The sequence below is a fragment of the Tetrao urogallus genome, assembly GCF_951394365.1.
Source record: "Tetrao urogallus genome assembly, chromosome: 4".
Lineage (NCBI taxonomy): Eukaryota > Metazoa > Chordata > Aves > Galliformes > Phasianidae > Tetrao > Tetrao urogallus.
This window is the reverse complement of record NC_136817.1, coordinates 60,595,439-60,611,650: the sequence shown is the minus strand read 5'-3', so window position 1 is coordinate 60,611,650 and position 16,212 is coordinate 60,595,439. Positions and strand designations below refer to the sequence as shown.

Below are 16,212 nucleotides of genomic sequence, written 5' to 3'. Positions count from 1 at the left end.
TGCAGTGAATTATGAAACTGAATTAGTTGAAAAATTACAGTCCTCTTGCCTTGCCCTCTTTCCACACTGTGACAAAATTTGCTACTTATCTGAACAAAAAGGGCAGCTGAATAAGGTGTCTGTCTGTTCCTGAGTGATGGCAGCCATGTAGGCACACCCTAGGTTTGCCTTGATGGTGCTAGAGGGCAGACACAGCATCTGGGCTTGAAAGTTATTAACTGTACAGGCATGTTCTACTGCTGCCTGTGAACAGAAATGCAAAATCACCCTCTCCATACCTGATGGAGGCCAAGGTTGAATCATGAAGATAATGCAGAGATCCTTAATGCCTTCCATATGTTGTACCTGTCCTGCAACAGCAGATCTCTATTAATGATGGTCTGGAAGCAATTTTTTTTACAAAGAGGATGAGAAGGAGAAATGTGAAGCCAGCATTGGCTAAGCTCCATGGTATGTGGTAAAGGGTCTGTGGAAAATATTAAAAATAGAATTTCTATATAATAACAGCTCTCCTCTAAAGTTCAGAAAGATGAGATCTAACTTTTGACCTTCCCTTACATTTTACAGTGTTACAAAAGTTCTAAGGACCAGCAGCCCCAGATGGAGCTGCTCCTGAATGACTGCAGCATCACCTACATCCCCAAAGACAGCAAAAAGAAGAAACACGAGCTGAAAATCTCGCACCAAGGAGCGGATGCACTAGTTCTGGCAGTACAGAGCAAAGAGCAGGCGGAGCAGTGGCTAAAGGTATGGGGTAACCACTTAAATTCCAGCCAGTCTGAGACTGCAGAAATCCAGACTTAAAGGTCTGGCCTTGAGGCAGCTCCTTGGGCAACCAGAAGCTCAGTGTCACACAGCTGCTGCGGGTGCTTGTGCTTTTCACTGCTAACAGCACAGCAATTGGTACCGAGAGGAGATGACAGTTCCCTTCCATTTCTATCTCTAGCTCATTCTCCAGAAAGATTTGGTGGCTCAGATTCCCTCAGGTAAAGAAAGCTGGCACTCAGCATGCTTTTTGTCCATCAACATAGCAGCTAAGGCTACCATGCAAAATTGGGCATACCACCATCACAGTCATCTTTTTATAAAAGACATAACTCTGAGGAGGTACCTGCTTGAATTGCTCAGGAGGAAGAAAAAATATTCAGATTCTTGAAGTCAGTTAAAGTTCTGGTTCTCATGGAGCAGTGCATCCTCTGTTACAGTTTGCTCTGGAAAAGACAGTTCTGAGAAACAGGATTTTGTCATTTTTCACCTTTCTGTGCGGTCTCTGAAAATGTGGAAAATTTTGCTGCAAGGGTGGCAGTTTTATACTGGACTTTGCCAGTCTCAGATAATGGATAATGGAGTTCAGTGAGGTAGTGTGGGAAACCACTGCACTTTTAGTGGCTTGGTTTAAGACCTTTAAATCCAGCCTTTTAAGTGCATGTTGAAAGTCTAAATGCATAAGACTGATCAGGCATTCTCTATGTTGTGCTCTGATCTAACCTTATATGGTACTTATTTTGCTGAGAATAAATTGTATTTCTCCAAACACAATTGAATTAAACACATAGGAATTTCCTGATGACAGTTGTTTTTTTTTTTGTAGAAAGGAGGAGAGAGAAAATGCAGCTTAAGAGGTATGAGCTCTGCTGTGGGCTAACTGACCAAGTGGAAAATTAATCTGTAATTTCCTATTTTGCAACATTAGAATATACTTTTTGGGGATTGCAGGATGTCCATGCTTTGTTTTTGAATGGGAGTTTGCATTTTGTCTTAAAAAATGTTTTCTCCTTTTAATATAAACTAATCATTATTTTTAGGTGTCTTCTAACACCAGTATTTTAAGTTTCAAAACAAAAAACCATCTGAGTGTCCTATTAACTCACCTCAAATTCAAAGCATTGATGGGAATGAAAATGAATTCATCAGTAGTAGTCTTTGCTGAGGGAATTCCACTTTAGTTAGATCATAGTAACGGTCCCATTATTTCCTGCCTTGTGCTAAAGTTGGGTTTAGTGAAGCTGAATACATTGGCAGTTATCAGACTTTCTTTCATAAAAATTGTTTTTTTTGTTGTTGTTGTTTTTTTTCCCATAAGACTTTCTTCACAGAGAACAGTACTAGATTTTCCCTATCCCGGATGCATTCCTGCTACTTAAGGAAGAAAAAAAAAAAAGAAAAATGGTTTTGTACAGTTACACATTTGGCACAGTTGTGTGCGATGAGGTCGAATGGCTGTACAGTATGCTGTCATCCGTAGAGCACGTGGAGACAGTCTGACAGCACTTTATTTAGTTCCTCCTGCTGCAAAGCTCTCCCCAAGAAGCTATCCCAACAACATGGCAATGCTACTGTATGCTCAGCTTCCAGGTTCTCAGTGCTGCTGCCGTACTCTCTGATCTGTACAACACAAATAGCAAGCCAGCAGCTAAAACGCAGTGGTTTGTGCAGCTCTTGCAACAGCTCCACAGTTTTGAGAAGTGTGGCTCCTCAGAAAATAAAATTATTTATTTTCTGTTTTTTAAAAGGTATGAAAAAACTGCTTTTTTTTAAATTATGAAAATACTTGGGCTTTGCTCATTGAGCCCTTACAGTGAGCTTGTGAACATTTTAATTTCTGTAGGTAATAAATAGACAGATTTGTACGCTATGCAAAGGGCCTCTGCATCCTTAGTTTTTAATCAAAACACGCCCTCTCTGTCGCTGATGCTTTATGAATGCGTACATGCCAGTGGACCTGGGTTATTGCTTGGGAACAACAGGTTCCCATGAAGAAATCTGTATGCAAGTATCAAGTTAAAGCTTTATTCTTGAGCCTGAAAAGCTCAAAATGGATTTGAAGGCCAGATTTTCCCATGAAAGCTAAACTAGATGATCTTTTTAAAGTCAGATGTAATCTCTAAAAAATGCATTTGCTTAAGCAACTAATTTTAAAATACCTATTGAAAGACAAGGGGCATTAGAACAAGTAGAGTTGAAATAAATGCAGAATATTTTAGACCTTTTTTGTAAAGATGACACCAAGAAAACAGCTGATAAACGTGCAAATTGAAGTCTAGACTGGAAACCACAGAGGGAGTTTCAGGTTTACCAGCTAACAAATACTTGCTGAAAAAGATAGCTGATGTCACCAAAGAGCCTGTCGTGATTGCAGAGCATTGAGCATAACTGGTATAAAATCCAGGCTACAGCTGAGATCATAGCAGTATTACTGTGTACAACATAAAGTGGTGGAAATTTCCAAACTTGAGTCCTAAAATGTTCCCACAAAAATGTACATGAAAAAATGTATGCAGTTACACACTTTGACCCAAACATGAGCTTTTTCCATGTGCGCTTGGAGTATATGAGCATCTGTGTGCACTTCTGTGCATTTGTGGTCAAGTGAGGTCTTAAATCTTCGTGTTTGTCTCAGCACATCCAACAGACTGATGGAAACTACGCACTTATTTGTGAGCATCCCTGGGAAATGCTACATTAGAAATAAAAGGACTACTAAGAAGATTACAAGAAGATGCTTGTTTAATGGCTTCATTCACACAGATGAATATGTTCTTTGTGCAGGGCCTTCAAACTAGCCCCAGAAGACAGCTCTTAATATTATAAATACACAGATGCCAAAGAAATAATTTCTGAAGCAGCTTCTTTTAGAAGACCAATAGGAGAGGGAAATGGTCACGGTGTCTGGCCCCAAGGCCTTCCCCTCCTCCTAGAGATGCCTCTTGCAAAAATGAAATGAAAAATGAATTTCTGATTTATCACTCACCACTTAGCTATCATGCATTGTAGTTAATCTATGAATCATTTCTGGATCTTGTCCATTATTTTCATTTTTTCCTAATGCTAAACATTAGCATTGGTTAACTTTTCTTCACCTTATGGTGTGCAGCAGCTGTTCACTTCAAGGTCTGTAATTGAGCACATAATGTATCTATCCTCGTATCTGCATTGTCCTGATCCTTTAATAAGAGAGATTTCATCCCAAAGATAGAAGAAAATCAGAGCTGTTTCATTCAGTGATGCTATGTTGCTCGTCATGAGACTGCTGACTTGACCTACCCAACTTCCATCTTTGATAATTGCATGTTATCTCCTGTGAAAATCTTAGAAAACCTCTTATTTTTCCCCCATTACGTTGAGCTTAGTGAGAAGGCCAAGTGGCTTCTGAGCTTCAGTCTTAACGTGGACTGAGTTTTACTGAAGAATAAACTACTGGCATGGCTCTTTGTTTACCAGTTCAAATCAGCAGAAAACTGAGCTTGTAACCGTAAACACTGTGTGTCTGCTTTTACTTTCTATGGGAATTTCCAGATGAAGATCTCAAAATACTTCAAACATTACTTTTTTTGGCTGAAGCAAAGCTCCCTAAAGTTGTCATTATCTCCATTTTTTAGCTGGAAAAAGTCAAGTGCTGAATGATTGTACCTTAAAACTGAGTAGAAATGCAGTAGGGGGATGCATGGTGAGAACAACTGATTTCCGTACAGTGTTTGTTGGCTTACAAGTAACTGTAGGCATGCACAGTGTCCTGGGACAGTCAGGCTGGGTTCTTTCTGCACTTCATCACCAGTGCAATGCAGTGATGGCAGAACCTGAAGGCTCAGAGCGCTAAGCTGCATGTGAAAGCTGTGACAGCCTGCAAGGTCCCTTCTGGTGTGCTTCGGCAAAGCAGCAGAACCCTGTATTTTCTGGGAAGTGGCCAGCAGCCACATGAACCAGTGGGTTTGTATGACTGGCACTGTGGGAAAAAGATGTACTTTAAAAAAAAAAGCAGATGCTGTATGTAATATTTTCTTAAAATGCAACGAATAAGGAACCACAAGTATCCTATTTGCTTGCTTTCTCAGGGATGCATTTTCTTTATGCTAAAATCTCAAATGCAAGCTGTAGGAAATCTCAGAGCGGCACTTGGAAGGGCTGAGATTGCATCTCCTGCTTTCCCCACTAGACAGCATTCCTTCTCTCTGCTGCTTGCAGCTTTGGATGGCAAATTAATTAAACAGTACCCAGCTCAGATTTATGGCTTGAGATGCATTCTGCATCCCTGCATCGCCTAGACTGGATGTGCAGCCCTGTGCAGGGGCACTGCTCCCCATGCAGAACAATGTCTCCAGCCACCCAGCACTGCCTGTCCTGGGCTCTTTCTGGTCCAGTGGCCATATATGGAAATACTCTTCATGGTAGCAATGCAAGAAAGAGGACACAGGGGTTTGTCTTGGTTAGATATGCCAGGAAATTATTTTTATGGGAATATACACATAGTAAAATAGGCTCGCTGGCTGTTAGTTTGCTGGAATCTCATCCCCAGTGTACTGAGAGAAATGGCAATAAGACAGAAAGATGAATCTTTTCAGGATTGGTTATGCTTCAGGATGATGTTTTCCAGTACATAAAGTAAAATGTGTTTATTTTCAGGACTTACAGCATAGACTGTGTGAATAATTTCTGCTTTTCCTCTAATTTCTGTGGGTAAACTTCTTGAGGCATTTCTTCTCTTTAAAGTGCTAGTAGAACTTTAGTGCTCTGTTAAGTAGGATAAGATTAATGCTAATATATGTAGTGCATAAGAGGTCCAATGGAGAAAATGAGAATTTAGTTACGCCAGAAGTCCTCCAGCACTGAGCAGGAGGTGTTTCAGGATCAAGAACTGCAGGAGTAACTCTGGAGCCAAAAGCATTTCCTTCTGCTTGGTTGTATATACGCAGATTTCAGTTTGACCATAATCCCAACTTCAGAGATAAGAAGAGATGAGAGGCAGGGAACGTGAGCCCTCCCCTGCTTTTAGCAGTTCCTGTATTTTGTGAGATGTAGGGATAGACTGGGACAGAAGGGTTTGTTGGTTGGTTGGATGAATTTCTAGTTTGGCTGCATAAAGAAATGAAGCAAATGTCCTTCAAAAAATGAAGCAGAATTACCAGTTTTCTCTCTCATTTCTTCTGAACTCAGTCAAATTTAAAGTTAATCTTTTTTCTGCGTGTTGTGGGAGATGGTGTCTGTCTCACAGACATTAAATTCCTGTAAGTTTCATGAAAACAGGTGTTGGGTGGACAAGAGATGCAGTAATCACATCTCTGTGGTAAGTACAGTCTGTGACTGACCTCATCCCTTGGTATCTTCTGAGACAAAGTTTTGTAAGCCTTTCAGACACAGGAAGGCTTTCAGTCTTACTCCTTATCAGTTACCAAAGAGCTCAACCACAAGGAAGCAGCTGCATGCTTAATACTTTTGCTCAGAATTTGCTGGGTTTCTTTGCGGCAGGGGATGGTAAGTAAGTAGCTGACTTTCTGGTTTTACAGCATACACCATATTTTTATCTGGCAGTTGGATCTTTGAAGGTAGTTGGAAAAACCTTATTTGATTCTTCTGATTTTGCATGTAAAAAGAATAAATGTAGGGCAACTGTTTTGCCTGCAGTTGTGGTGTGTCATTTAAAATAAAATACACACAGAAATTTGTGTGTGAGTGCAGGTGTGAAAGATTTGTAGTCAACATTATTGCTTGTGTATTAGGCTTTTATAAAGACAAATATTCCAGACATACCACATGGCAAAAATTCCACTGGCTTCACCCATCATTATCAGCTGCTTTGGGCAGGGAATCTTTCCAGCTGTGTACCTGCAAATATTTCCCCTTCATTCCTCTTGGCGCCAACATCAGTGCAATACACTTGCATATCCAGATCCAGCTGGGGATTCAAGACCTTATTATAACATAAATAAGTAAAAATAGTATAGTGCAGGCTGCACAAGCTTTTTCCATGTCTGCATTTGAAAGAGGCAGTTCTGGAATCTAATGGTAATATTGTTATGGTAACTATGATATTTAAAATTCTTGTGATGGAATAGCAAGAGATTATTTTATTACTTTTGAAGCTGTCCAAACAAATAAAAGGTCTTCTGTCTTCTGGTTACATTTATTCATATATTTTAATTATTTTAGTACACAGCATGTTTACAATCTTAGTTTGATTTTTCTGGCATCCTGTGCGTGTGTGTATATTATATATGATGCATTTATAGTGAGAAGAAGAGAATGATTTCCCTTTTCTTATGTGTGGGAAAAATTAAGCTGTTAATGGAGTACGCTCCATTACAAAGTAATCTAGTGCAGTCTTCCAATTCCATTTATTACAAATCACACATTTGGAGATTTCTTTTATTTGCTTTCTAGTTTTGAAACTGCTGTGATAATATATTTATTCATATTTTCATACATTTCATTGCAATGGATAGAAGTTTGCTGACCTCACCCTGCTCCTGCTCTCAAGTATTTTTTAATGGAAATAGCATTCTTTTGTTTTCGTATGACTCCAAGAGATGGAACATTATAGAAAAAAATTGACAAGCACTCTGAGTCTTGTGACAGAAATTCTGCAAGTTGGCAACGCGAGTGGAATGTTTTATCCTTAAAATTTTGAGTTAAAGCTATAAGCATGTGAAAACCTCATTTGTAATGGCAGCTGTCTGCAAACGTAATTATAGAGAGTGCATCCAGGCAACCATTATATATTAAAGGCATTTCATCCCGGTGAGCTCTGAAAGTATGAATTCTATGCTGTGCATCAAACACAATTATATTGCACATAGAAGATGATGAGGAAGCATTTGCTAACGAACCCCTTGAGCCCAGATGAAGTGTGGAATCCTTGAAAATCCATTTTCTTCAGATCTTGACATGAACTTCTATTTGGCAGTATGCTATTTTTTCAATCAAAATTTAATTACAACCCAATTAAAAACTTTAGCGTCTCCTTAAATATGTGAGGTATGATAAGAACCGTATTTACTTGAGTGCATGACTTTGAACATATTATTCAGTAAGCACTGCCAAATCATTTCCCTCTGTTCTGTCTGTAACTCCCATTAATATCTGCTTTTGCCAGAATTAACTGACTGTGTGGTGTCAGCAGATGCTGAAAACATGAGCCATTGAATCAGGGTCATGCAGAAGACAGAAATGAATGTTCCCAGAAATTGTGTTTTCTCTAACTGAAGACCAGTAATTGAAAGGATAATAATACACAGAAACAAATTCCAATGTGTGTGTAGAGACCTAGGGAGAAGTTTAACTCTGAGATGCAAAAGTTTTGCAGTAGGCATATCTACATTTTCCATTAGAAAGCACACCCAGTGCCATGAATTTGATAATACTGTGCTTATGTTCAGACAGTCATGAAAGGATACCGAAACATTTTAAGATACTTAGAACTAAAAATGTAGGTTCATTTCCCTCCTATGCTTAGATTTGTTAAGTAACATTGAGTGAGCGATGTAATCTTTCTTTCATTTCTGAGCTCTCCTTATGTAATATAGATTTGGTTCCCTTCCTGTCTTTATGGCGTATAGTGCCTTTAATTTACAAAGTGCTCATGAGTTGTTTCATTAAGGTCTCTGTAAGACCATAAACATTTGCTTTGCTTAGCTTCACCCTTACAGGGAACTTCAGTGCTGTGAAAATAACTTTAAACTGTGTTTGATGTTGTCTTCAGCTATTTAATGGTTTCTACATGAAAATTATTCAGTTCAGAACTGGGAAGAGGCTGTTATTATCCTGCTCCCCATTTAAGGAAATCTAGATTTTGGCAGTTGGATAATTGCTACTATTTCTGCACCTGGTAGTTCTCAGACCAAGTCCTCCTCTCTCCTACGCAGACTTGCTGTAAATGGGGAAAAAGAGAGAGCAGAGTGTGTAAACACAGCCATGTACATTGAAAGGGGAAAATCTGCATGTCTAGCAGGAAAGCTTTCAGCAGGGTAGGATGTCTTCCTTCTTTAGCAAGTCAGGCTCTGCTGTCCTCATGTGGCTGTCGCTGTAATCCAGTAGTGGATGATCACTGGTGTATACAGAATAGAGTCATAGAGTCATCTAGTTTTGAAAAGACCCTTAATATTGTCGTGTCCATCCATCACCTCACATTCATATCCTTCACAGAGCCTTCCAACACTAAAATAGATCAACTCTTCCGCCCAACTTGGTGTTATTTGCAAATTTAATGAAGGTAAACTCAAAACTGGTCTCAATGCTAAGCCCTAGGGAACACCACTTGTGGGCGGTCACCAATTAGATTTAACTCCAATCACAGTAACCCTTTGGGCCCTACCAGTTTGTTACCCAGAAGGCAGTATATCCAAGCCATGAGCAGCCAGTTTCTCCAGGAAAAGACTGACTGTGGGAAACAGGGTCAAATGCTTTGCTAAAATCCAAGTAAACAACATCCATTGCTGTTTCCTCGTCCACTCAATAGGTCGTCATGTCATAGAAAAGATCAGATTAGTCAGGCAGGATCTGCTTTTTATAAATGATTAGATGTGCTAAATACTAATTAGATGTGTTGAATACTGAAAAACTCTCCTTTTTTGAAAGGTTGTATTCTGATTTTGTTTTCTGTCTGCTGTTATCTTATTAGTCTATCCAAATATCTACTTGAAGTTTTCATTTCATGTATGGCTGAAAAGTTTTAAGGATACTAGTGAATATTGCGGCTTTCTCTAGCTCAGCTTTTCTGACTGCTCGTGTAGAACTTAGGCTTGTATTTCCTGCAGTCAGAAAGCAAGTAAGATGGCAGTAGCGTGTGACAAAAGTAGTGTAATCAGTTTCCATTGGCATGAATCTGCATAGGAGAGTCAAGATCTGTTCTCATCATCACATGCAGTTTCATGCTGATAATCACCAGGTAGGAACCTCACTAGAAAAAAAAAAAAGTTAACATCATAGAAAATCATCAGATGTCTTTAGTCATCACTTACGTCTACATTTAAATAGTTTCAGGTTTTGAACTTCACTTTCTATTGAGATCTCAGTGATTTCAGTGAGATTTTTCTTTAACGTTCTAAAAATAGACTTAATGTCATTACCATTTTTGAGAAGTCATTTACAATTACTTTGACCTATACCTTTATGTCAATATGCAAGTATAAAATGAAAATGTCATGAAATACCTCTGCACAGTATTAACTGTAGATCAATTGTCACTTCCTCGGATCTAATCCCACTTTTTTGGCATAATAATGCAGGTAATTCGGTGGTGTCAGCAAAGTTCATATTGCAGAAGTAGCACACAGAAATCAGCAGCGCTTTGGTTTCTTTACTCAGGAGGGCCTTAGAGCTTAGCTTGTCTAGAAACTGACAGCTTCCACCTCTAGACACCATGTCTCCTGCAGGTCACACATGACGTGGCTCAGGAAAGCAGTATGAGAGCTTCGTGGTGGCAGCCTGCCTGACACACTGCTGTGGACAGAAAGATTCACACCACTGCTTTTCCAACCTGCCAGCCTGCTAAGCGTTTGTGTGAATCTCCTTTCCGTTTCCCCTTCGCATTCATACATAATTTCTCAAATTTGTATTTGGTAAGCAATTAATAGGTTTTGCCTTTGATCCTAAGGTAATAAAAGATGTGTGCAACAACTGTACGGGCACTGTGGACTCTGACGGGCCTTTGTCTAGTTCTCCGGTACACAAGACAGAGCTGGAAAAGGTAAGTTTACCAAAGTGATCAATGCTAACTTTCTCAGAACTATTATTGAGGCTCTGCTAGGCACTGCATGGTAGACAGGGTGTTCTTTAGACCACAAAGGTTTTATCACTAATTTCCGAGGGCAAGGTCTGTCCCTCTGGTGGCATCACACTGCACTCATTATTGTTGCATTGTACCCAGGAAATTAAGAGCAAAATATCTTCCACAATAGCTCAGGTGTTTTCTGTGCACAAGCCCAAAGCAGCTGTGTTTGCATGCTTGCAAGCACCAGCACATCATTAGCAAATGAAATGGAAATATCAATAAACAGTTGTATTCTAAAATGCTCACTTTAAAACAACTTTTCCATGGTTTCTTCTTGTAGTATTCTGTACATCTTCATGTCTCCACCACTCATGAAGAATGTGGTGCCAGCATAATCTTTATCCCACCTCATCCTGTATCCCATACACAGCAATTATAGGATAATTGGTGCTAAAAATCTATTTCAAAAGCTCTTATTTTGCAAATACTGAAAATATTTAAGCACCAGGTAGGAATGCACTGTGTTCTGACAAGTTGGTATTGTAAATGCATGTGTGAAGAAATTCTTAAAAAAAAATCATTTTAAAGTTTGTCTTATCCACATTCATTGTTTAGTAGATTATTCATTGCTTAGCAGTTTAATACACAGAGACACTGTACAATCTTGTAATGCATTTAGAACATAATGTGCAATGATTTTTTCACTTAGAAGGAAAATCTATTGATGTAGACTTGTGATTTCTGTGCTATTCTAAATTCTGTATGGAACTATAAAAAATTATTTAAACCTGAATATTCTATTACCTTCTTTTTACCTTCGAAGTGGATCCATGCTTGAAAAGTGCTTTATTCATAGCAGGCTTAATTTAAATTGACTGATGAGACTTAATGTGATGAAGGTGAGAATGTGGTGTGGCAGGGCAGCTGATCTCTTTGTTCCTGCAGAAGTTGTCATCTGAGAGACCAAGTTCAGATGGGGAGGGTGCTGTGGAAAATGGCATCACCACAGTGTGCAATGGAAAAGAACAAGGTATGTCTCAAATGCAGAGATGCTTACTGCAAAGAATATGTGCAAATATGGAGAGAGAGGAAGTAAAATAGATCTACCTTCTTTTTTTTTTTGATAGTCAGTAATGCTTTTGAATTTTTACTCAGTGGGAAAAATCAGTATTAGTATAAAGAAACAGAATATAGAAATTTTGATTTGACTTTTTGTCTGTTCAGAGTTACAGTTTTTTAAGGACAAGAGCGACCACTATAGGCAACTAACAGTTGCATATGGTAACTCTAATTGTACAGCAGGAATATAAGTAGTGGATGTATAGACTTTAAGCAAAAAAATCCCTATATCTCTGCATATTAGAAGGAAAGGATAATACATATATATGAACATATATCTCAGTTTATATGTGTATGTCTGCACACATAAAAAAATAAGTATTATGTATGATTGCATATATTAATATACTGCAATGTACATAATCATGTTATATCAGTGGGTTTGTGTGTATATATTCATGTAATTTTAAGTGTGCTGCTTTGGAGCAATGCATATCTTGTAATCTGTGTTATCAGAGGCACAACTCAAGCTGATGGCATTTTCCCTGATTTGTATCTAAAAAACTCAGCGTCTGTGCTCTTACCTCCACACCCTTTGTTTTCTCCCCCAAATAAAGGAAATTATGTGATTTCCTTAACAGGCTGTGTAGCAGTGGTATCATCTAGATGGCACAAAATTGATGTTTTTCTGCAGCTGTGAAGCTGAAGTGTAATGTGAGCTGCAGGAAACACCGCGTGTCGATACTGGCTTTGGTGCCAGCTGCCAGCCCTGTCTCGCCTTTTCATTCATTCCCACTGTCTTCTTCCTGTGTCATTTTTCCAGCATTTCCTCACCATACAGACCTCTGACATACCCAGTAGAATGGAACAGTGTCAGTTATTGTGGTTTCCAGAAGCTGCAGTACATGCTTATGTTTCACAGCATAACTGCTAAGCTTTCAGAAAGCTCACTGCTCAGGTTTTAATGTCTGCAGCCCAGTGATCAGCTCTGTCATACACAGAGTTCACCCAGGTGTTGTCCAAGACATCCCAGAGTGACCAGTGGCTCAGGTGCCCTGCAGGAAGCATTCTGATGGGGCATGTGCTGCAAGGTAGCCAGAACATCTGCGTTGGTGTTTACTGGAAAAAAAAACAACCACACCCAAAAACCACTTTTTTGCCCTCAGCGCTGCATTTAGCAGGTGTAAGATTTATACGGTCTTGGCCACAGATACAATTACTAAATCATTTTCCATGTTTGCTAGCAATTAAGCTAAACATGATAAATTATGCCCTTGTGAGTCTCAAACTGCTATTCTGTTTTCTGTGTATTCCTCTTCCCATTTCAGATCATTTCAGATAATTCTTTTTCATGTGAACATTTTGTTCTTTTTCTCCTTGTTTACACAAGCCCATAACCATTAAACTTTCTGTTTGGGGAAGTAGGAAATGGAACTAAGGATGTGAGGGGTAAACTTAAAGCAGCTCCATGAGTAACTATCCTACATGTAATTTCCTTCTGAATCATAAATCAGGGTAATTACATGGGTAGATTTGCTACCCTGTAAGTTAACAGATTGACTTTTGCTCTGTTGATGGAATCCAAATCCATTGAATGTCATTTCTGAAACAAAGATTCTTTCATTATTTTGGTTTTATTTTGCAAATAAATTGCCTTTTCCTTTTTTTTTTAAATTTTGTTTTAGAACCTTTTTTTCTTATTTTTCTGCTAGTTAGAATTTTAGTCAGATATGCAGTTTTAAAAGTGATATCCACAGTCTTTGCCCTGTTACTTTCATGGCTCCGTGCACAAACTGGAGGTTAGCAAGATCTCTCCTTTCAGCAAGCTTTGTATTTTTTGTGATCAGCAATCATGATCACAAAAAGTGCCAGCTTTTAATCATTGAGTGCTTATACTGATCGCATTAATTTACTTGTTAATAGCTAATTTATAAGTCTCGTCTTTCTGAAAGGCCTATTGTGATTAGATTCCTTAACAACAGAGCCATTTTTGCTGGGAAAGCATATTATGTCTTTGTTAATTATTTGTTGCCTTTTATTAGATAAGTGTTTAGAATGGTGTCTGATCATCTGGCTGAATTTTTATTCTCATGTATAGTTGCTGAACAGTTTGTTCATATTGATAAATTTACACAGTGACTGCTTTGGAAAGAGACTTCAAGCTGGATTAGATGAAATTAAATTAAAAGTTTGATTTTTGTTTTTCTTACCCTTCCAAATGCCATGATTTTTATAGTAAAAAGGTGATTTATGGGCATCAGTATTCAGGAGGACATATAATGTTTATCTCATGGCAGACTGCAACTGAACAAATGTTTACTTTACATTGTTTGCCAAAGCTACTTTTTTTTATTCAGATTTTCTCTGTTGACTACATAATTTAAACACACTAAAATGCAAACTTTTGCTTTCTTAATAGTGAAGAGGAAAAAAAGTTCAAAAACAGAAGCCAAGGGCACTGTGACTAAAGTAACAGGGAAAAAGATAACGAAGATCATTGGTTTAGGAAAGAAAAAGCCATCAACAGATGAACAGACCTCATCAGCTGAAGAAGATGTTCCAACATGTGGTCAGTTGTTTTTCTTCTTGGGTCTTTAAGGCAGCTTGTGACTAAAAATTTTTAACGTTCTAGCCTAGAAAGTCCCATTAATTTGCTTTTACTGCTGTAATTTTTACCGCTGCGTCAGAAAGGTGCACTCAGGTAGAAAGACTAGAGTAATCAAGAGCTTATCAAAGAGTCTAGAATAGTTTGACTTTTTAAATAAAAGAGTAGCACAGGCTTTGAAGGAAACGAGCTGTTTTCAAACCAATAGGTATAAAATAGGTTGGATTATAAAATAAATTCACACTTCATTGTAGAAGAAGCTTCCTGGTAAGCAGTCAAGTATTTTTGATGAGTTTATATGCAATGGCAATGATGACAGCAGCCACATGGTCTCAGATGAAGTTATTTGACTTTAATTGTTGGTTCCTAAAATGCTGCCTATTGGGCAAATTTCTAGAAAGCTATTTTAATTGCTAGTGTTGATCACTGTTAATGACAGCTGTAGTGCTTGACAACACCAAGAAAGTACATAAGAAAAGACATATAGAAAATGCAAATAGCTCAGTTTTGCATCTGAGCTGTTAATATTTGCCTGCTATTTAGGACTTTTGTAATGCATTTAGCCAGTTTCCTCACAGCTCTGTATTTTTGAACAATGCAATGCACTCACATTCTCCTCTTTGCCTTTTGATGCTCCAGTATTCAGCAATGGCTACTTATGTGAACAGATTTGTTCCCATCCTTCTTCCAATCTTTAAAAAAAAAACAACAAAAACTCCAAAAAGCCATATCACAAGAACTGTGAAGCAGTTGCACAGTTTTGAATTTGGCTTGGACTTTACCCCTTTAATTGATTAGGAAATCTTGGGAAACCTAGAAATCTGTGATTAGGCAGCAGCTGGCAAAAATCCTTCCTGCATGAAGTATAGTAGATGCTTGCCCAGTGTGAAAGAAGATTCATGGACCACCAGTGAGAACTTCATAGATTGCAGATGGCTCTCAAGGCCACTTTGGGAATAATTCCCATAAGAAATCTTTGATTAAATAAGTGTGTGCATATGTCTGTATATCAACTAAGTAAAGATGTGATTTGTCAAGTAAAGGAACAGCTGGGAAAAGCTGTGTCCAGCCAGATGCATTGTCCAAACCATCTGGCTTTCATAAAATTTCTAACTTCCTGGGTCTCATAGTCTGTTGATTATTCCATATTATGTGAGATGTTAACCACAGCTGTACAATCTAATTCCGAGTGCTTCTACCATTATTTCAGATATGGGCATGAGTATAGCCATTACTATTGTCTGCATTTGGCTACACCACTTGCAGATTTTATAGAAAAATTTAAGTGTCTAGGCTTTAGTCATGGCAGAAAGTCTTTGCAGAGTTTCTCACCACCAGAAATTTGTCTGAGTGCAGAGCTCTCTGGGAGGTTGCTCTGTAGTTGAAGGCTTTTACACTTGAGAATGTTCTGCCTTACATGAACAAAGGAAAAGCCCAATCACACTGCAGGGGGCACCCAGCTAGAGTGGAAACAGAAACAGAAACCCACCTGCACCTTAGAGTCATAGCAAGGCTCTTCTCTCAGCATCACTGGTCTTTGGCCACATGAACTAAGTTGAAGTGCTAATGCCCCAACTGGAACAACATTCAAGGCATTTTGGTCACATTAAATCTTGAAGATTTAAGTAAGACTGTTGTGGAGGAAGAATACGGAGAACTGCTTTTTTAAGCAAAATATGAAGAGTTAGAAGAACTTTTCTAGCTGCATAAGGAACAGAGGATGGGGAAAAGTAATGTCTGAAAAAAAGACTCTTCAAAACTAGCCAGCTGGCTTGCACATGAAGGGTTTTCCATTTCTAGTGATTCTATTATAGTACACAGCTATACAGGTTTTTTTGTTAGAGGAGGAGGGAGGAGAGTTGGAGAGGATGATCATCACAAGGAGCCAAAATCACAGAACTGAGTACATCCTCCTTTTTTACAGCATCTTCCAAGTTGTGCGCAATTCTGATCTGCTGTATCCTGTTGGATCAAGCTTTGACATTGGAATTGTGATATTGGAAAGGAAATCCAGAAAAAATAATGATAAGTCATAGTTCTAATGAAAACCGAAGAGATAGTGATC

General features: G+C 38.5%; 1 protein-coding gene across 2 annotated transcripts in view; it reads left to right on the top strand.

The window, feature by feature from the left end:
• The window catches only part of AFAP1 (actin filament associated protein 1), a gene marked incomplete at both ends in the record, with an annotated part of 56,314 nt that overhangs the window by 21,739 nt on the left and 18,363 nt on the right, over positions 1–16,212 (top strand). For both annotated transcript variants that reach the window (XM_079535030.1, XM_079535029.1), the window contains 4 exons: positions 568–747; positions 10,367–10,459; positions 11,429–11,513; positions 13,962–14,111. In XM_079535030.1, coding sequence (XP_079391156.1) covers positions 568–747; positions 10,367–10,459; positions 11,429–11,513; positions 13,962–14,111 — 508 coding nt within the window. The remainder of the gene's footprint in view (positions 1–567; positions 748–10,366; positions 10,460–11,428; positions 11,514–13,961; positions 14,112–16,212) is intronic.